Source organism: Perca fluviatilis, chromosome 11, assembly GCF_010015445.1.
Source record: "Perca fluviatilis chromosome 11, GENO_Pfluv_1.0, whole genome shotgun sequence".
NCBI classification, from domain to species: Eukaryota; Metazoa; Chordata; class Actinopteri; order Perciformes; family Percidae; genus Perca; species Perca fluviatilis.
The window spans coordinates 24,421,761-24,444,403 of record NC_053122.1 but is presented as its reverse complement, the minus strand read 5'-3'; the positions used below and the strand labels follow the sequence as shown (position 1 = coordinate 24,444,403).

The following is a 22,643-nucleotide window of genomic DNA, read 5'->3' as shown; positions in this document are numbered from 1 at the left end:
CAATCTCTGCAGTAAGGGCTCCAACAGCTATAAATAGAAAAAAAGCATCATGTAAAGGACAGTTTGTGTTTCCATGCGTTAATTAGACATTTCTTTGGCATCTAACTACTGGAACTAGGGAAGTCTGTAAAAAGGTGGATGGCATGGTTTGGTTGTGTGGTAATAAATTCTTCTGTAATTTCACCAGGTTACTCCTTAATGTTGGTACGCTTGGGATAGTGGAATTACACTCTAAGTGTCACCATGGCCGCAAAAGAAATTGTACAATTCCAAGAGATCGGTTAGCTACACTTTCACCAAGATTTTCAAAACTTTGACAACATAATATTCTGATGCTTCTAATCTAAGGAATCCAAGACCAACTACCGTTAGATGCAGCAAAACTGTAGATGCTCTCAATCATTTTTTTTTCTTATACAGTACCACAAGCTGGAAAAACAACACTTGATCCCCTGTTGTGAGCTGCGATGATGAATGCATTCAAGAAGATTGTGACTATTGTATTTGGCTATGTATTGTATATATTCATATGTTGCTGTGTGGTGCTATCTGTACTGGCTGTGGAAAGAAATATCCCTCTGGGACAATGCATCTAAACGTAAAATTAAAAAATTAAAAAAACTCAAAGACTCAAGGCACTGGACAAAAAGCCATCACGTTAGCATCATTGTAACACCATTCAGAAGTATAATCTCCTGACTTTTGACAGTGTTGTGTGTCTTGCTGATGCTATCTTAGCGTACAAAGTGACCAATCATCTTGCTCCCCCCCCATTAAAAGAGTTCATATCACTGCATATCATATAAGACGGACTTGTAATTGCCAGGGAACCCCAATGATTAGTAAGAAATAAAACCTTTTAACCATTTTTATATATTGTCTATATATACTAATACTACTGAGGTAAATTCATGAAATTACTGTGATATTGACTTTGGTCTTAATTTGGTTACTCTATATTGCCTAGTCCCACCCTAACAACACAACACAAAAACAGCGTGTTCGGTGCTTTACAATGTTGTGTGAAATGACAAAAAAAGGGAAAAAAAACTGTGAGGACGAGATGCTTAATTCGTCATATTCCAAAAGCTGTCATGGCAAACGTCAGTAAAATCCTGACATCTTTACTCCCTCGATATACACGCTGAAATTCATCTGCTGTCACTGGAAGTTAAAAAGAATTCACATCCAAAGATTTTAAAGTACTTCTCCAGGGTCTGTCTGCCCTTGCGTTGCCATTTAAAATCTTCTGTATTGTTGCATTTCAGATGATATCCTGTGTCGTGTATCCACAATGTTTACTCCCTACAGTGGAGACGCATTCCCACACTGCCGGCATATTACAGTCACAATGTAGCACTTTGGTTGACTATGTGTGACAGTTCAGTCTCTGCAGACTATATCTGGGTGCGACGAAGATTTACACGCTGGGGTTTTGTTCACACTGTTTTCTAAATGCTAAATCCATCTGCACATTGGATTTCTGAGTCCTGTCAAACAGTTCAGATGTCTGATCAGATGCATCTCGTCAGGGCTGTGCCACCTCTCTTTAGAATAAGGAGCTGTTTGTCTGCTACTCTTCTGGATGCACCACAGTCTGCTGGTGCTGCAGCCGTAATCAGGACTGACACAGGCGCACGGACCATAATCCCCATTGATTAGAAACCTGAGATCAAAGGCTTCCACTGCTGTCACTCTCACCTCCCGTCTCCACTCTGCTTATGCTGCTTCTTTCCTTGCCTTTCTCGGTCCTCGCTCACTTCTGAGAGTGTCTCTGTGTTTGCGTGTTTCCCTTGTGTATTGAAGTTCACCTTTGTATGCTTCTATCACCGTCATCCATCCATTGTTCTTCTCAACCCTTGCACCTGTTTCAATAGCTACTGTATGTTGACATAGAGGCTTTCATTCTGCTAATAACTAAACGCTAAGCTCAATCATAACACCTCTGTCAGAAAAAAAAATGGCTTATTCAGAGACATATTTCCTCCTGCATGCTTGTCCACATGATGTTCAGTAGCTTAGTAGATTCTAGATCATGGCTGGTGCTGCGGGACTGCAGGAGTAATAAAACTGTTTAATCAGTGGAAAGGTTAGCATTGAAAAAATAACAGTGCCATAATATTGGCAGTCACCATCTCACTTTCTTTGTTTTGCTTCCTGTCCTTACTACCATCTTACTCCATTCTACAATTCCCCTTTGTCTCTCAATCGACGGTGTCCAAGATTTCCATTAAGGCAATGAAGATGTTTTATCCCCACACAGCTTCCCTCGTTCATTCAATTCTAAATTCTCTTCTGTGAGAAACAACTCTATGAATATATTTGCAGACACGCCGCTGCACTAGGATGTGTTATCTGATGTTAACCTCATATATTTAAGATCAAACCAACGACATAAGAAATCTCTGAGCTTCCAGCAAAACTAAGCCGTGTGCACACACGGCATTGCAATGTTACACAGTCAAACCAGTTCAGACCTTCAAATAATGGACTGTTGGATCTGATGATTCAAAATGTACAGTAGTAGTTGTGTTGGTTGCCATAGAAACGTGTATATATATATATATATATATACACAATATATATATATATATATATATATATAAAGTTATAAAAGTTAAGAAAGTAGAGCAGTCATGTCACAACTTACTTCGAAACAAAACACTGTGAGACTGCAAAAAAAATTCTTCTAAATAACAAACATATGTGACTCTATACTTTAGATGTGATAGTGATATATTGCATTAAATGATAGGCAATTAATAGGCACATAATAATGCCACTACAGAGACTGTGACAAGCAATGCTCATGCAGCATAAACTGAGAGCTCCTCAATGATTTCTGAGATTTAAAAAATAAAGGTTGAGATAATCCTGTTTGTACAACTTTTTTTTTTTTTTTACAACTGTTTTCATTATCCAGAGAAAATGGTGTTTTGGAGTTTTGGAGCTTGGCATGTATCGTGAGGAAACTCCTGATAATCACTGTTTCAAAATTGAAATCTGTGTAGCAGTAGGTCGTGTACCTATTTTTATTATTTTTTCAAATCCCAGCGCTGAAGATTTAATTAAGTGATGAAGAGACACTAGCTTTTAACCCACGGGTAATTAGGCAGAGGAGTGTTGCGTATTCCCAAAATAGAGAGTGAGTGTCGATGAAATTCACGTTTCATTGCTAAAACTGCAATGCATTCTACAAGAAGCACAGCGCATTAATCTAACCTAGTACAGACGTTGCCTTAATTACATTGGCAGGTGATTTAAAATAGATACATACTGTATAAACATGTATACCAAAGGGAAAAAGGCCAGTGGTTTTGGTGATATTAGCTCTGTGTGTGCACCTGAACAACTCAAACCAAGACAATTGCTCTTTGCACGATTGTGATAAAATGTGGTCTTAGCAGGTAGAAATGGTATCTTAATTTGGTGCAAAAGCAACTGCCAAAACATAAACCCAATCTCAGCAACAGATGATATTAAGACCACTGCCATCTAGACCACTAGCCTTTTGACCTTGAGGTTTGAGCTATGGCACTAGTGCACACAAAATGGCAGCTGTGAGTATTAATCACTAATCCCTTAGTGGACAAGAACACAGGTATGTAGTCAAAACAGAAATTGAAGAAGAAAAAAACAAAATGCGATCCTACTGATCTCAAGGGGGAAAAAAAACATAACGAGCTGATTACATGCTATCTAACGTATGTTTGCACTGGGTGACTTTTTTACAGATGAGTTTCCAGAAAACAATATTTTCAAGCTTGCATGCAAACAGTAACTAAAGTCTGCATTCCTGGGTTTAATATGCGTCTTGTACACTACTTTGCAGTATTACCTTTTGCACTTTACATCCCATTACATGTGTACTTGTCTTGATATTATGTCTTATTTGTATATTTGTATTTTTGTATATTATGTTGATATTTGACTATATCTATGTTGTTTTCTCTTGTACAGTATGTGTCTATATTCTATTTGTCTCCTGAATGTTTACTACCACATATCTATTTGTTGAATGTATAGAAAGTTAACACCTACCAAAATCAAATTCCTTGTGTATGTAAGTATTCTTGGCCAATAAATCGGATTCTGATTCTGACTTAACTGTACAGCATCAGTTGGTCTATAGTCAGTTGTATTTGTCTTGGTTTAATGTTAAGCTGTAATCCCTTCATCCAGACAGAGACTTAGACAGATAAATAGACAGAGGTGTGTGTGTGTGTGTGTGTGTGTGTGTGTGTGTGTGTGTGTGTGTGTGTGTGTGTGTGTGTGTGTGTGTGTGTGTGTGTGTGTGTGTGTGTGATAAAGAAGAGACAATCCATTTGTGTTCCTATTAGACGGGCAGTTATGGTGATGAATACATACATGGAAATTAGCCCAAGATGAGGGCTAATTGTCTGATTAGATGTGCTTCAGGTTGATAGATGCACAATAAGCCCATGCACATAAAGCAGTCATTAAGGAACATTAGACCATTAAATTGAACATTACACTATAGCCAGAGGCAAAAATATGGATGTTCATTAATGCATCTCTACACGTAGGAGTGTGTCTGTGTTTGTGTGTGTGCACAGTACCTTTTCTGTGAGTACTTTGTTCTCTTGTTGCCAGTCTCTGTCTGACTCTGCACCTGAGAAGGGAGGGATCCAATTAGCAATATACCAAATTACACATTTGAACTGCTTTATAACTGGCTCTGTTCAGACCTGGTATTAACATGCGTCCTGGGGGATCTGATCACAAGTGGACAGCTCTGAATACAGGTGTAAACGCACCCAGGACACATTGAGGACGCGTTGAGATCCGATCGCTCAGACCACATTCAAAGGTGGTCATTTCTTTTCTTTTTGTAAGTGAAAGTGTCCTGGGCCACATTGAAGGACTGCATACTCAACTGACGTAGCTCTGCGGATTTTGGCTGTTTTTGAATTTTAAAACATTAGTACTATTCAAGTATTTCTCGCGTCACAGAAACCACTGGGGGTGAATCTTGTGTTTTGGAAACCACTAAAACTCAAAAACATACATTTAAGCATTTCAAAGTCTTCTATGTCTCTTATAGATTGGCAGTGTGTATAAGCTAAAGCACCAAGATGTTGATAATTAGCAATGTAAGTCAGCATTTATATTTAAAGAGCAAACAAGCCTCCAATGCCTCTCTTATAACCACAGAGGAGCAATGATGATCTACAGGAAAACTTAAGGCACACACACATGCGGTTATATACAGTACACACTAACAAAAGCACACACACGCTCAGAGTAGCATAAGTATGTACACTATCTTCTGCTGAGGACGAACAGGAACTTATCCAGGCTCTATTATCAACAGAGAAAAAGTACTAATGCTGCTGAGTTTTTTGTTGTTGTTGCAGCACACCTCCTGAGGCACGCTCACTCAAACACATGCACGTCCCCGCAAACACAAACCCAAAATCAACCCGTTTGCTCTTGAGGGTGTCTCGCTCACCCTCTGAGAGATAAAATGACATGCTTTGCTGGCCGGGGTTGTTTTCAGCTCAGAGGAATTGCAAATTCTCTGAAAATGGTGTAATTTTCACTTAGGTTTTCTCCAGCAAAGAAGGTTGATTAAATAAACAAAGGAACAAGGCTCCACAGCTAGTTCTTCAAACATAGAGAGGGAAAGATACTTATCTCTGTCTGTCCTCCATATAAGTTTACACATTTGAGTATTATTTTCTGGCAAAAAAATGTATATCACAATGTATTCATTACATATTTTGATTTGATCTTCATATGCAGTACGAGGACTATTTAACTTGAACTTTAAACTGCTATTGCTTTAGAAAACAAGCCCTCCAAAATGACACACAAGTGTTTTCTACACTGATTTCTCAACCAGCAGGATGACATTTTGCTGTAAGTGCTGTCCAAAACAGTTACATTTAACTGTAACAAAAATAAAACATACTTTATGAATGTTTTCTGATCTGCCACCCCAACAATTATAGTTTGGTTAGGTTTAGGCACAAAAAAGGTTACCTTGGCTAAGGTTTGCAAAATATGATAGGTTTCAGTTGAAAAACTACTTGGTTACACCTGTGGTAACTGATTTATTTGGCTACTTGGGGGGCAGCAAAACAAGCAAATTAACACTAGCCTCCAAGTCCAAGTCACAGGCTTTGTGGACCCAATCTTCCAACCTGACCATGTTGCAGAGGTCCTTGTCAGGTTAACATACTGTACATATAGGTTGTATTAAGCATTTGAACAAATGACAAATGCAATCATAATTTTTCTTTGTTAGGACAGCTTGTGTTTTCCATGGTGCAGTGAAATCAGGCATCAACTTTCCCCATTAAACACGTTTCAGTATTTTGGAGGTTTCAAGAAATCTTCACCTGTACCGTTTCCAAACAAAAACCTTTGCAAGCCTTGCCGGTCCATTCAAAAAGTACTTAGATACCCCAATATGGAGATGTAGAGACATGGATTCAAAATCCCATATTCTACAGTGATTCACTCACAAACATCACAGCAGACATCACAAAATGATTTGTCAATGTCAATTTTATTTGTATAGCACCTTTCATTACAAGTAAACCCAAAGTGCTTTCCATTGAAAAAAAACAGCATACACATTCAAACAAAGCATGCATAGAGAAGAATGCAATAAACACAACAAGACAATCAACAAAAACATACACGTGTGACCACACACACACACACACACACACACACACACAGGGTAATTAAACAAATGCCTGAGAAAATGAAATATCACACGTACACACAAATATACACAGGTTTTTTGCTGTTACTTCTGTATGCTGTCCCACTGAGAGAGGAGAAAGTTACAGATGATCCTGTTTCCTTTCTCAAACAGCTTTGTAGTTCTGAGAGCAACGCAGAGGAGTGCTTTTCGATGTAAATCATATTGTGTTCACGCAGTTAATTCGCCGGCCCAGCAGCCACTGAAAAGTGCTGATATAGGAAAGAATCTGAGCATACATTAAAAAAAAACACCAGAAATGAATGAGTGTAATAAATAATTTGCATTCCTCCATGTTGGTTTGAGCCTAACCCAACAATAGCAGTATGTTTCATAAAGGAAGTTGGGGAGAATAAATTACTGATGGAAGTGTATTCTTCTTATGAAACAGACTGGGAATGGAAATGATATTTTTGGCTTACCGATGTTGTGCGGTCTTTGCATTCTTACGATTCACACAGTATGGTGTGGCTAAAGGGACTTGGTGTCCTTGTTTTACAGCTCTCATATGCGGTTGGTTTTTGTCCATTCTTGTAAGCGGTGGGTTTACTACTGTATAGATTAAAAGAAGTTGGCCATCAAAGCACTCAGTAGAGAGCAACATACAGTGTGGCAAGATTAGTGCAGTATTGTGTTTAGTTTGAATAGCACTGACATGAACCTAAATGTGATTATTATGGACTTCAACTTAATCATTTATAATTGATAAAAAAAAGAAGTTTTTGACTGGTATTGAGCATCCATGAAAACACCTCTTGGGGTTTTTATTCTCCCTGAGGCTAGAAGGCAGCAGCAGTAGTCCTAAACAAACAATGTGGCTTTCTTTATTTACTGATCCAACACTGATTTAGTGAAATGTTGTGAAACAGTTTCCAGGAAAAGGACACATATACTCAAATACTCCAAGTTTCATAACATGAAAACCTACTAAATATTAAAATATAATTTGCAACAGCAGATATATTTAGAAGAAAACATAATGCAGACTAGATTATATTTGCTATGAACATAATAAGGAAATGTAAAAAATTGCAAAAATGTGTCAAAATATCCTCTTGAAGTGACTACAGCATTTGAAGCTCTTATAGTTGTGTTTATGCACTGGCAGCACTTGGTTAAGGTTAGAGGAAGATCAGGGTCTGGTTTAATACAGAAAAAAGTGTTTATAACATTTAGCCAAAAGCACGATCTCTCCTTACCTTAACCAAAATGCTTCTGTCCACAACCACAGACTGGACTCAGGATTCCCCCCTGGTGTCCCAGTCCTGCGCTTATGACCGCCTACCTTAATAAATGGGTCCCTCTGAACATAATCCAGCCTGCGATGACATTTTGGAAAACAATTTAGTACTACATAAATGTAATTTCTAAGAGAAATTGTCGATCCCTCAATCACAAATCGAGGGCTTTATCAATATGCTAATAATTTACATTTTAAAAGTTATCTGCTGCACACACACAGTCTCCTACTTCACTGAAAAATCTATTCTGGGTATACCAGATACTGGACCATGATTGGTTTCCAAAGTGGTTGTACTGTAATGTCGTCTTAAACTCAGATTTAAGGTGAAAACACAGAAACAGCCTTCTTTCTGCACAGTGAAGGACTGCACAGTATACCGTAACTGAGGTAACAATAAGCAGAAAGCTAGCCTCTTGACAGGCTTGAACTGCTTTTTGAATACAATGTAATTGAATACTGTATAATGCGATTGAATCTCCCAAACCTAAAACTTGGGCAGTAACCTAGCAAAACATCGAAAAAGAATTCTCTGGAGAAGAGTTTTAGATTTTTTTTGCTCTTAAATCTAAAAACACCTTAATGTATATTATTGTCTATATCCCTTAACCTCAACATATTCTATACCAAAGCTGCCCGAGCCACTACATAAATCATATTGGCTTATTGAATTGAGAAAGTATGAAATATCTCAGATGATAGATAGTTGGTATTTAGTCCGGATAGCCCACAGCCATGAGTGATTCTGTGTGTGTGTGTGTGTGTGTGTGTGTGTGATTGAAAGACTTCCTCTCATCTCTCTCTCTCACACACACACACACACACACACACACACACACACACACATAAAACACACTATATTGTACTCCACAGTGAGTATAGGTCTTGTATGTGAATTAGGCTTGTCTGTAAGTGTGCAATTTTTTTTTTATCAGTGGACGATCCCATTTCCGTTGTGTTGATGCAGCAGATGGATTCCCTCCCACTAACCATTCATCACCTGCCACACCAAGACCTGCCTGTGCCCCCTTTACACCAATGAAAAATGGGTTTTGGACCATCTTTTTCCTCAAGAAAATAAAAGTCGTTTACTGTGTCATCAAACAGGTCTCGTCCCGTGGGGGCTATTGGAGCTCCTGAGCAGAAAAAAAGTTTCTATTTTATTTTGTGTTTCACAGCACATGATGCCAAAGGGCAACAGGGAAACTTAAAATTGCTACGATCATCAGCAGACAGTGAAGAAACACAAAGAAGGGTGGAGAGAAAACTTCTTGGATCCATTTCAATCCAAGTTACCGTTATAAGAAATACTTGTTTAAATTGGTAACCTTGTAGAAGGAAACTGTGATCAAATCGTCATCATGTTCAGCCTGTACTACTTAGTTAAAAGTAAATACTAACTTATAAAGCATATACACTGCAGTCATAAAAAAAGACATAGTGTATTGGTTTTGAATATTTTGCTTAATAAAAGCTTAATTTTTCCTTAAAGAATCATTGAAAAAAGAGAATACAGAATCTATGTGACGTTTAATACACAATGTCCTGAAATAACCTCAAACCTACTTCGGGACATTAATCCGGATTTCCACTGAATGTAGAACGTCTGCGGACCGGCTCCGCTGCGTGTCGGCTGCGTGCTCCGCCATCCGTCAGTACCCAATAGGTCCGGATTTGTTGCGGCACGGCTGCGGCCATGACTGACAGCTGTAGTCACGAGTCACAAGTTCTCACGAATTCACGTAGAATAGAACCACAAAACCAACAACAGACTGTTTCCATCCAGAGGAGTAGAGGGGAAACAGCTGTGTGCTGTGTTTTCAAGGTGTAGTGCAGGGAAATATGATCTGCCGTGAGGACGGTGTATTTTATTTTGAAAATTAACCGGATGTTTATTTTGTTTCTGTGTATAACATCCTGTCCCGCACTATCTGCCCTGTGCTGAATTGCTGCGGAGCTCTCCGGCGTCCGGCAAAAATAGAAGACACATTGACTTTAATGGAAACCTGATGACTCCGCCGCCGTTCCGGAGTTTTTGTTTCTTTTCTTTTTTTTTTATTATCATGCACCAATTCAAAAACCTTCACTGACCTGAAAAACAAACACCAACGTGATAACAGCAAAGTAATTTGCTGATTTGTGTAAAATGTGACATCCTTTCACTGTACTGACTTCAATACTGAGAATGTCTCATGTTTTCAAAGAATCCATGCATAAATATTTACATGATAATGAGGGATTTCATTTAGAAAAACATTCATAACTCATGCCAACAGCAAGAAGGGCAAAGGTACCGAGGTAATTAGTCAATAATTGAATTTACGAGTTATTTATTCTATTTATTCTGAGTTATTTACACTTACAAGAGGGTCACTGCTGTTGCTTAATGTCTGTGTGAATTAAAACTTTAGGGATGTGAGACAACGCTTTGATTTGTAGCTTTAAGTCTGCTATATTGAGTAAAAACGAGGTGCAGGAATATTTCAACACAGAAAACTATGTATGACAACTTTAGTTTGTACACGTTCTGTGCAGTTCAGGGTTTCCTGCAGTCTTTAACAGACACCTCGTCTGAAACGTGTTTATTTTTACAGGGACAAGGGGCAGAGGTGTTAAATCACACAGCGAAGGCCACATATTTTAATGAGTGAGGTGAGTGTTTAGACCATCATCTAATGATTAAATTGATCTGGATTTATGTGAGTCAGCTTAGTGATTGATCAATCACATTGTACATATGTTTAATTAATTCTGAAGATCAGCATGTCTCCATATCGGAAAAGTCAGTCACACCACAAAACTCAGTTCTTCTAATAGTTTCTTAATTGACAGATTTGCAAGTTAGAAATTATGTGCACGGTTAGCCAGTAATATCATTCTTTATTACTACAATTTTGAAAATGACAATAATTAGTCTGCAATAATTGTAATACAATAACTGGCTGTTAAATAATAACAATAAACTATGGGTTTGTGCAGGTCTGTGGTCTTCAGATTAAAATGCTAAAATGTGAATACTTTAATGTTGTGCAATAATGAATGGGGGGGTGGGTGACCGTCTGCGGCTGGAAATCGGAAGGATGGGAAATAGTTATTGGAGCTTAGCTGGGAGATTCAGAGTTAGCTTTAACTTCATTTATTACCTTCTAATAGCTGTATTCTCAGAAATGTGACAATCTGAAAGAAACAGCTTACTTATAAATCACAAAAATAGTAGTGACAGCACAGTCCGGCTTAGTTATCAATGCCGTTAGCAACGTGGCTAACACTATTGTTACTTAGTTAACGTTACGACAAATGGTTTCGGCTGTGCTTTCTGACATGATGTCATTGTGCTAACTGAGCACCGTTAGCCTTTACAACAGAGCCGCTTCACTACACTTGTTAGATAATTTTTCATTACAGAATTCTCTATTGATGTGGGAAATGAATGTAAATTAAGTTGCGTGCCAGAAACGCAATGCGTCATGACGTAGATCCCCTTCAAGGCCAGGCTGATGTTGGATGTCCCTCTAGTGAACGGAACGTGTAACAACAACCACATGCTTATAGTGGCATTGACAATGCATAAGTCTGAGTAGTTTAGTACATAACAGTAGGGCTGTGCTCGGTTAAAGAAATTCTTAGTCGACTAACACTCATTCAATTGTATCGACTAATCTATTAGTTGATTTAATCGACAGATCGGTAAATCTGAGTTTCTCCGCAAAGAGTCATGCAAAAGCACCACTTTAATTCTTGCGTTTACCAGAGATGTGGTCGTACGTTTCTTGGAAATAAGTCATTCAGCATGAAAAAAGCATAAAACATGACTAATCCACTAAAGAAATCTAAGTTGACTAAGACCAAATGACCGATTAGTCGACTAATCGAGTAAGAGAGAGCAGCCCTACATAACAGGCTGCATTTGAGAATTAAATTATTTGAATATTACAAATATTACAATAAAATTAAAAATGAAATTGACAGCTCTAGTGTGTGTGAGTGGGTCAGTATGCTAAATGTATGTAGGAATGTTTACATACAATATTGGGTATTGCTTAACTAAATTCATATTATAAGGTTGCTACTAGATTAGATAGGTTGCAATTAGACACAGAAACACAAACAAAACCACAGGCAGACCCCGGGTCTCCTGAATCACTGACTTCATGTTAGACTGTTAATTATGACAGTAATCGATCCCGCAGAGACAGACAGAAGGAGAGACGGGCAGAGAAACAGACAAGGGGACAGCCTGAGAGAAAGTCAACAAGAGAATATATAGAACAAGTTAATAAGTGGGAGAGTTGATAGTCTAGATCCACAGGCTATCTGATGAATCAGCATGTCAAATAAAAGAACAAATTAAAAGCCCCTAAATCAATCCTTTAGCATCGCCAGTTACAAAGTAAAAGTCTTAGAGTGATCAATAAAATTAAGAACGAAGGTACTGAGGTACTGGCTGATCCATACTAATCTAACTTCCATGATTTACATGGAATAGTTTAACAATTTCAAAACTGAGATTTCATTTATTTATTGTATCATATCAAATAGCATTGGCATTTACACAAGGTAACAAATAAAATGTCACTCATCATAAATCATGTAATAATGTTTTCATATAAATCCCTCAGTGCGAGTTGTGTTTCTGATATCAATACTTGAAGCCGCAACAATACTCAAACCAACTTACCCATGCTTATGGGTATATGGATATACTGTTCCAGTTACTGTTACTATCCCTGTAGGAAAACAATTATTTGACCAATCAGATATGTGGAGAGTGCCAGCAAATTAAGCATGATACAATTTACATACAAGTGAAACCAGTCACTTCATGCTGTAAATTCTTCCTGAAGTCCACTGCATAAACTGAAGGAAGAAAACCTTTAATTGAAGTTTGGAAATGATCTCTCTTGATGCAGTGTCCGGTTCGGGAGACCAAGACATTTTGCAGCAGTGAAAGGACTAACCACACAGACTTTTCTTTTTCAAAAAATAAATAAAAATGAATGAATTGTGTTCTTGTCAGCATCGCCATCATCAACAAACTATTGTGTGTTGCATGCTGGGAAATTGCTATACTGTGAAATTTGATAAACAACGTATAAGAATAACTTACATTACAGAAATTGAAACATGTTTCAAGTATCTGTAGCAATATTGTTTTTTGTGATGATGCTTTTTATTAAGAAGAGTTCTTCTTGTTCCTCTCACTTAACATTTCCAGCATCTAATATGAAATGTCATTTCAATTATCAGCGGGGCACATTTATGTAATAAATTGTTAAAATCAAGAATTATATTGAATAGAATATCTCGTTATCAACAGTGTCAACAAATGCTGTAGATTGGGCTCCATGGGGCACTTTCAAAAGCTTTATTACTTCTGTCAACCAAATAAATGACTGTGGTTGCCGAGGATACAGAAATACCACCAGGACTACATGTAGACTGTAGCCTGACAGTGTTACATTGTGTCAATCAATCAGTTTATCCCAACTACAGTGAGTGGTTATGTAGTAATGAAACATTATTGTTATGTGATTACACTGTGGTGATACAATGTTGTCACAAAGGCTCCGTATATTACAGTAAGCGAGTTTCTATTCACCTTTTTTATGCACATTTATGATTTGCACATTAAAGAATCTGAGTAGAAAGGCAAAACGTTTTCAAACAAAAGTCAAAATATCACAAAAATATGTTTGCGCTTGGCTGCAGCCAGTATGATCTCATTAAGTGGCGTATGTATGACACGCCAATTCGTATGCTGTTTTTGCGTGTTATCAAGCGGGTGTTTTTAGCGGGTTTATCAACGCCGTTCGGCCGCCATTGACCTACATTACGTGTGAATTTTCACCGTAGCCAGTAGTAAGTCCGTGGAGAGAGGTTGGTTGGGGTGGTAGATGGGTAAAACACAGGACTTTCACCCAGGAGAGCCCCGCGTGTGGCATTTCTTTGTTGTTAATTTTTTTCTTTTTTTTTTATAAGCCTTCCCCAATGTTTCTTTCCTAAACCCAAACGTTTATTGTTTTCCTAAGCGTGTGACGTTGGTCATTGTCGTGTTTTTGACGTTTTTTTGTGTTACTAAAGCCTTTTCCAATGTTCTTATTTTTTTTTTTTTTTTACATGCGTGTGACGTTCTCGCGATAGTACGGCACGTTCTCGCGATAACACGCAACGTGGTGACGCCATGTGGTGGGTATGTTTACATCCACTGTATACAGCGTAGACATATACTTGGAAAGCTCAAATGCGTAAAGATAACACGCCATTTGGCTTTAGGAAAGTGGCGTGTATGTTTACGCAAAGTCATGATGCCATGTTGCTGCAGCGGAAAAGTGGGTTCATCAATAAAACCAAAACGTGACTAGGTGCGATGGAAAAAGGCTAAGTGAATAAATCATGAAGTGCATGACACAAGGGACTTAAACGCCACTTAAGCTTCAAGCTTCACTAGAGAGACGGGGAAAGAAAATCTGATCTGTGGAGCGATGGGAAGACCTCAAATTAATACACAAAACATGAATGCAATTTTTCCATTATGTTTTCCGCATGGTTTTAAATTTTTTGAAATTTGACTGCCGCACTTTTAATTATGTCATCTCATTTTGCGATCTTCTTCTGCCATAGTTTAACAGCACTCAACTGGAGAATGAGCACCACCAGCTGTTGATACAGTAGTAGTCGATGGATACATGCATTCATTCACATTTTCTTTTGCAGGTTTTATGGAAATTTAGTTAAAAATCGATGCAAGCTGATGGAAACCTGACTAACATTGTTCAACCACCACAGAAATACTGGACAGCAGAACAATACAGAATTTCTAATGTCTAATATTAAAATGTATGTCAAATTAGTTTGAGAATATTAATATGCACACTCTCACCTCTTAAAAATAGTATAATATGCATGGCAAAAAGGGTTTTGTGAGTGTCCCTTTGCTCTCTTTTGGCTGCACAAGCAGAGGAACACACACACAATGTCTCATCCAGTTGCCCACATATATTACACACCTAATTCTACACATTAATTCCCCACTGTTCTCCACTGCACAGTCAGTCTCCCTCTCTCTAAATCTATCTCTTTTGTGCGCACACAGACTCTCATCAGCCTTTAAAGACGGTGCAGTCCTGGTTTAGAGCAGAGCAGAGAGGTTAGGGCTGCAGCTCCGGCCGCGGATATCCTGAAGGATAACTGGGATTGTGAAGGGAGCGTGAGAGAGATGCGGAGAGCACCACTCAATCAATTTCTATTGGATCTCACTCCAGTGGGAAAATAAGTGAATCTGACCTGAGGGATACAACAAGCCTGTGCATTTCTTTATATCTGAAGGAAAATAGCCAACTGGGTTTACACTAAAAAGGTGAAATTGCTTCAGAGTACTGGTCAATCTTACAGTTGGAGCCTTCAATTTACAGCGTAAGTACTGCGGGGTTATGGTGTAATCTTTTGTATATAACTACAGTACAGGTACTCAGTAGGACTACAGTATAGGTAACCAGTAGTTAAAAAATAACTACAGTATAAGTTTTTTGTAAGATCCCAATTGTGACCCCCTTATTCCATAACTTAATAATAAGTATTGGAACGTACTGTACTTGTACACCTTAACTCCGCAGTAATTACGCAGTGCATTGCAGGCTGTAATCTAAAGCGTTAATACTGTGTGTGTGTGTATATATATATATTTATATATATATATATATATATATATACTTTTTAAAACTCTTATCAACATAGATATTGCTTTATGAAAATGTTTATGATTATTGGAACAATCCAAAACAATGACACTGTCTAGAACATTTTCCAGAACAACCTCAAACCTGGGGAGTGTAATATAGAACTAGGACTCAGCCTATATAGTACAGTTCAAGCTATTGCTTATACTTTGATTTCTTTGGATAAAACAGTACTTCTATATCTTTGTTCTCCTCTTGTATTCAGCAGAGTTTGAGCAACCCAACCTCCTTACTTTTCTTTCTTTTTTTCTGACAAAATGAACAAGGAAACACCTGACCAGAGAAAAGAACTACAGCATACAGTGCATGGGCTGTTCCCATCACTTTTGTTTCTTTGCACTGAGCCAGTTGGTTAAAAAGACAAGCATGTTCATATTTTTGGATAGGGCAGCTCACTTCTTGTGAACAGCATGCCCAGACAGTGAAAATAACATCTCAGATGATACGGATGTGGCAGGTGTTGCTAAGTACTTGTGTTATTTATCCATATCTACTTAAGCAGGTTTGTTTACTGCTAGCCATCCACAACGTTACTGCTGCATCGCTTCCTGATATCCAAAACTATAGAGCAGCCCGAGGCCCAAACCACAGAACGTGGATGCGTAAATTGCGTGTCAAGAAAATGTGTGGTGTTAAAAGGAATTTGCGCGTTATTATTGCGTTCTTTTTGACAGCCCTAGTGTATGTATATAGTTTAAACACTGCCCCATTTGGTGCCATCTTTGCCAATTTTCCCGATCATAGAACACATATTAGAGCAGTCAGAAAGAAGGAATAAGCACTGAATTTGAGGCTGTGTTAACAAATTGCAGAGAAAAGATTTCTTTTGGTGCAAAGAAAACCACAAGAAGCTAAAATTTACAAAACGTTGTGTAAATGCAGGCTTAACCATGAATGCACCCTGCATGTTGAGCAGGTACAAATGTAAAACCCACAACAATACTGGCATGAAATTAGTGAATTAGGTGCCAGAAAGGTTAATCATATTCCAACTGTGTTATAAATTTGTTAGAAAATAATGTTGCACTGTTAAAATGGTAATTATCCGTTTTTTAATAATCACATTTAAAAAGACATTCTAAAACTGAAAATTAAGGCTGAAATGAATGATAGACTGGATGACAGAGTTTTTGGGGTTATCCAGATTGAAATCATCTTTGCAGAAAAACTAAACAAAATCTGATTATTGACAACTAAATGAAACCCACATTCATAGGCATGCTGAAATTCAATCTGTGGTGAGCCAGCTAATACTCAATCAAGAAACAAGGCTGCATTTACACCGTCAGTTCGTATACAGTATCAACGTATGTTTCGGTTTTACAAAGGAATAGGAGATACATATTACATGCCAAATGTCAAATCACATTAGCCTGTAGACTGAACATAGTCAAAGCAGGCTCAATTCAGGTGAAAAGTCGAAAGTAGATTCTGAGGTGATGTTTGATTTAATGATCTACAAATTGAAAGCCTTAACTAAATTTCACCACATGAAATAACTCTTGTGGTGGACATGAAATAGGTAATAATTTATTTTCATTTTGTGGTTTCCAGCTTGTTTTGACTTTGGAATTATTCTTAGTAAAATTGTTATGAAGCCAATCCCTACATTGATTAAAGAAAGAAAGATGCATGTTCAACTGTGTGAGTGCTGCATATGAACTACTTCCTTTTCTTTTGAGTAACAGACTTTCCAATAATCTCAGGAGATGACTCTGCTTGCCGATGAGCAAAACTACTTTTGGAAAGTAAGAGGGGGCTTTTGATAAAAGTTTTTCTATTACCTCAGTTATTCAAGCAAAACCGGTCAATCAACTCTGCATGTTTCATTGATTCCCGGGAACCTTTTCATTCGTTAAGTCATCTGCTTGAATACAGATTCATATTTTCAGACAGAAAGCTTTACCTATAGGTTCTAGTGCTATTTCAGTATATGCTTTGTATACAGGGAATGCAGTTGTGGTGAATCTTAATACAACACAAACAGAATCTTCATAAAAATACCATGTTTACATTTTACTTTTTACATTACGTTTTGGCAAACAATGCTGTCATATAGTAATCAGCAACACAAGTTTAATTCATTGCACTTAATAAGGTTGCACAGACCAATGTGAATGTACTAGTGTTGAACTGATACTTAACTGAAGCATGAATACATTACATTATGTGGCCCACCTCGTTTTGTAATATAGCTTTAAATGCTGCAATTACTTCATGTTCATGACAACATTCTATTTTGACTTGAGCACACTAAAATAGCACACTTCATGACACAAACCAGCCAGTGCGAGTCAAGCAACTATCTTAAGACGTTTCTCTTCTCAGAATGTGATGTGACGCAGTCTGGCCCAGTTAGAGAGACATCTCTGTGCATGAAACTGACCTAACGATTTAGCAATGAACTCAGATTCAAAATACCCAAATAATAGCTGCTAGAAAACAGATGAAAAATGTGGACTTGCTTCTCTTCCGTCTTATGTTGGGGTTTGTTTTATCTCTCCCTCCTTGCCTATTTCTGTGCTGTCATCTTGCTTCAGTGATATTTGTTATACAGAGAACAGAGATGAAGAGTGCTTTAGCATTGATTTTTTTTGCTTTGTTATGACACTAAATTCTGCCTCAGTGCTCTTTGCTAAATGAACAAGCCACACACATACTGTATACTCGTGCGTACACACGCACACTGACACACTATGACAGATAGCTATGGGCACATAACTTGATACAAGATAATTTGTTATTTTGAGACTATTGATTTGTGAGTTACGCAATGAAATAAGTCTCTTTCAGAAGCATCCCTACAGCAATCAATTTTAAAATGATGTCCCATTCATTGCATTCTTATGATATGATCGATATATCTTCTAATATGCTGACTACACAGAAATACAGTAAGAATACAAAAGCACACACAAAAAAAGGCAAATATGACAAGAACACTACTGTGAGTTGACATTGTTTTTACATGTGAGGTTCCTGAAATCGAGACAGTGGAAGCACACAGCTTTCCTGAATGTCATCCATCATCCAAATATCTAGACAAAACACGAATAAATTATTCTATTTTTAGGGAGGTATTTCTCCACTATATGCCTCCATTATCTTGCAACAAAAAATGGGCCAGTTGATATGTAAGGCAGCAAGTTATCCGATCAGCAGGGAACATCATGTACAGATGGCGTCACAGGTAATGGAAAGTCATTTTCACCAGGGGCTGTTTTCCATGTAGGATAGCTACAGAGCTGCCAGGTCAATGAGGACAAATGGCCGCCTCTTGCCTGAATCACAACGGTAACCTAGACTAAGTAGCTAAGTAGCCGCAGCTGAGGGCTTTGGATGCCTGAATGTTTCCCTTGACCATAGCCACAGTACGTTCTGAACAACCTGCAGTGTGAATTACAAAGCAAGGAAGTTGTGAACATTGGGATTCATTCTGTTTTATGAAACTACTTCTTGTATTTTGGGGTTTATTTTTCAGGAGGTTCAGGAATACAAGTTTTTATTTAAACCTTCATCAGTTCTTGGTGTGGATAAGATTTAGGGGTAAAACAAGAAAGAACCCCTCAGTCAGAAAAAAGAACCCACAGATTCTTGATGCTGGGAATGGTGGCTAGGGTGGACATCAGTGTCAGGAACTGAAAGACAGTAAGTGGCTGTTCAGACTCAAAACAGCAAGGCTGCTGTGTTGACGCAAAAACACTACACAGCAGGTTATAGTATACTGAGACAGGACTTTTGCAACTCTAGAAAGTAATCACAGCAATTACCAATAATTTGGTGGCTCTCCTTGCAGTTACTCCGAGGACCCCCTGTTGAAGATCTCTGGTCTATAATAGAGCAGCATCTGGGTGACTAATGAGTGACTGGCTCCAACATGGGCAAGAGAGAAGGGGTGGAAAGCTGACTTAAGTGAATGATGTGAAACAAAAGAGTAAATAATGGTAAACTTGAAAGTGTGTGGATGAAGCGTAGTCAAGAAGTGCACAGAGCAGAAGCCAGCAGGTAAGTGTTATTTAAATAAACTCCTGGTGTACTTACAAACTTTCTAATCCATCGTTTTATGAGTGCATAACCTATTTGTACTATTGTAGAAGTTTGGTATCATTTCGGGTATTATTAGTGGGGTAATGTACAAGATACGCTCTTGGATCCATTAGCACCTGCACTAAGCTATTCAGCTGATAACGCTAACTCTCCCAATGTTCGATCCATGTGAAAAAAAGCTTCTGGGGGGGTGTTTGGCTCGAGGTCGTGGTGCAAAGGACTAGGGTGAAATTACTCCGAACCATCACTATAACATTTAAGTCAAGAGTATTACATGAAACAATTGAAACGGGAATAGAGTAGTCTTTCTGATTAGCCATGTTTTGTTCTACTTGACCTGAAGCTGCTGTTCCTGGTGTGCACTGCTTAACACAGTCCAAAAATCTTAAAGTGGCCATATCATGCTCATTTTCAGGTTCATAATTGTAATTTGAGATTGTACCAGAATAGGTTTACATGGTTTAATTTTCAAAAAACACCATATTTTTGTTGTACTGCACATTGCTGCAGCTCCTCTTTTCACTCTGTATCAGGTCTCTGTTTTAGGTACAGACCTCAACTTCTGTAAGATCTTTGTTGTCAGTCACACATGCGCAGTAGCTAGGTAAGGATTACATGAGCTAGCTAGCTGTTTCTCCAACTTCGGTCAGTACAAGGCAGGATTAGCCGGGAGATTCTTCTAAACGAGGGCACACTTCCAACTTTGCGTGGAATACCTGCAAAACAGGGACATGTATGTAGTTCTATACAATTTATTTTGTAGATTAGGGTGAATTTGTGTGTGTTGTAGCAGTGTTTTGCCATTGAGAACAAGCTAGCATGCTAACAGTTAGCCCCCTAGGCCCCTCGTTTCGGCTAATGACGTAGAAAGCCGTGCAGATTTTGAACAGCTCACCCGGAGACTGAAGGCAGGATAGATTCAGAAACCCGTATCACTCAAAACAGCATGGATGTTTTTTTTTCAAAGTTTGTATGCACCAGAGACACAAAATAACACCCCAAATCCCAGAAAAAAGTGATTTTTTCATAATGTGGGCACTTTAAACCATTTAACTTGCTCCCTGGATGTTGGAATATTTGTTCATTGGAGTCATCCATTACATAACGCAGTTTATGTAAGGCTAATCTAGGTTTAGCTCTAATAAGCAAAGCAAGAGTGATGCCCTGACTTGCTAGTATGGGCATTTTAGAAACAATGCAAACAGATTACACTACAGTATTTATGTTATCACTATGATTAATTTAATTCCTTACACCTGCAGTAAAGTCCTTAATATAAGTGGTGCTATAAGAAGAAAGAAAGAAAATCTATGTCAATAACCACGAGACCTGCAGGAGTACCACCATTACGCAGACCTATAACCTGCCTTTAAAGTAAACCTCTCTTAAATGATCAGTATCACTTAGATTTTACTTTAAGAAAAAGCCATAACTTGGCTCTGTGGACTTTAAAAGTCAAACTCAGGCTTTGTTATTAATAAACAATACTACTTTGATTGAAGACAGATTAACAGTACTAGCCTCAGTAATGGAGAAAGTTTGACTCATGAAGTAATGCAAGTATAATGAGTTTTCTCGTACCTAACAAATGATGATGACAGCGGTGACTGGTGATGCATTAACACCGTACTGGGCATTTTAATTAAAAACAATATTTAAATGGCTTAACTAAATTCTTTAGACCTGAAAAGTCAGGGTGTGGATGTTTGGTAAAACTTCCTTAGAAGTGCCAAACTTTACATTTTGCACGAAAAATGTATACGGGCCTATACATTTAACAGTTTCGAGCAGTTATTTATAAGTTGGTCTCAGTCCAACCTTCAAATACCACCATATTATCTGAGCAGTTTAAAAATACAAAATGGGGCAAAACAGAACCTGAAATGTTAATACAGACTGTTTGAGTATTGCATTTTTGTCACAAATGTCGAGCCTGTCTTCCAGTGCTTCTTTTCCATGGCTAGAGGATTTATCTGCACACAGTGGCAGTAAATAAAAGCAAATTAAAGCTTCCTTTGAATTAAAATTGTGAATGGCTTTAACTAGATAATGATAGGCTCTTTAACAGTTAAGCAGTAAAGCAAGTAATTGCTTTTTCATGGACTCCAGATTTTGAATTTCTATCATGTGGTGACACTAACAAAATCCAATCACATGGATAGCAATTAAACTCTTCAGTGAACTTCTGACATGGTTCAGTTCCAAGGTAATGACATAACTTACTGTGATCCATACTTAATTTCCTCCCAGGGTGTTGATGCTGTTTTCTGTATGTAGTGAGCTAAAGTTTTGTTAAAGCCATGTACTGCTGGCATGTACAGCACCTCCAACTCTATAGCAAATCAGATTTCATAACAAACCAGTTGGAGTTCTTTTCTGTAGGGCTCTCAGGAGTTCTTTGCAATGTAATATGAAAAACAGCTTCACTCCACAACTCTTACCTAAGTGATGCATTCTCTGTGAGAACTGAACGTGGCAGGGTATAGTCGAGAAGATAACCTTAGCAGTGATGACCGAAAATATGTCTGCATAATGTGATGTAATATGATTTAATTGTGTTGCGCTATAACTTTGTTTTATACTATGAGTGTTGTTTATTCCATATCTTGTTATGTAGCACTACACAGAGAGACTACCACACTGCATATTGTAAGACTTTTCACATTCCCATTTGGCACTATCGCCCCACTTCTCTCTCTCAGTCCTGTTTTCTCAAATATTTACAACATTTTAATCTTTTAAGTACTTGTATATGTTGTATGATTCCCTAATGAACGCTTACATTTCCTGTCATCAGACTAAAGTTGCTTTGGCCAGTTTGTAGGGTTAAGGTTACTTCAATATCTTCCTACAAGTTCACTTGACCGAAATTATGCACATCAGG

General features: G+C 38.0%; 1 protein-coding gene across 6 annotated transcripts in view; it reads right to left on the bottom strand.

Moving 5' to 3' along the window:
* Window positions 1-22,643, bottom strand: part of tnr (tenascin R (restrictin, janusin)) — a 171,472-nt gene that overhangs the window by 101,357 nt on the left and 47,472 nt on the right. For all 6 annotated transcript variants that reach the window (XM_039815425.1, XM_039815423.1, XM_039815428.1 and 3 more), the window contains exon 3: window positions 4,581-4,633. Coding sequence is in view for 4 of the 6 variants with exons in the window: in XM_039815423.1 (XP_039671357.1) it covers window positions 4,581-4,633 (53 nt within the window). In the remaining 2 variants the exon portion in view is untranslated. The remainder of the gene's footprint in view (window positions 1-4,580; window positions 4,634-22,643) is intronic.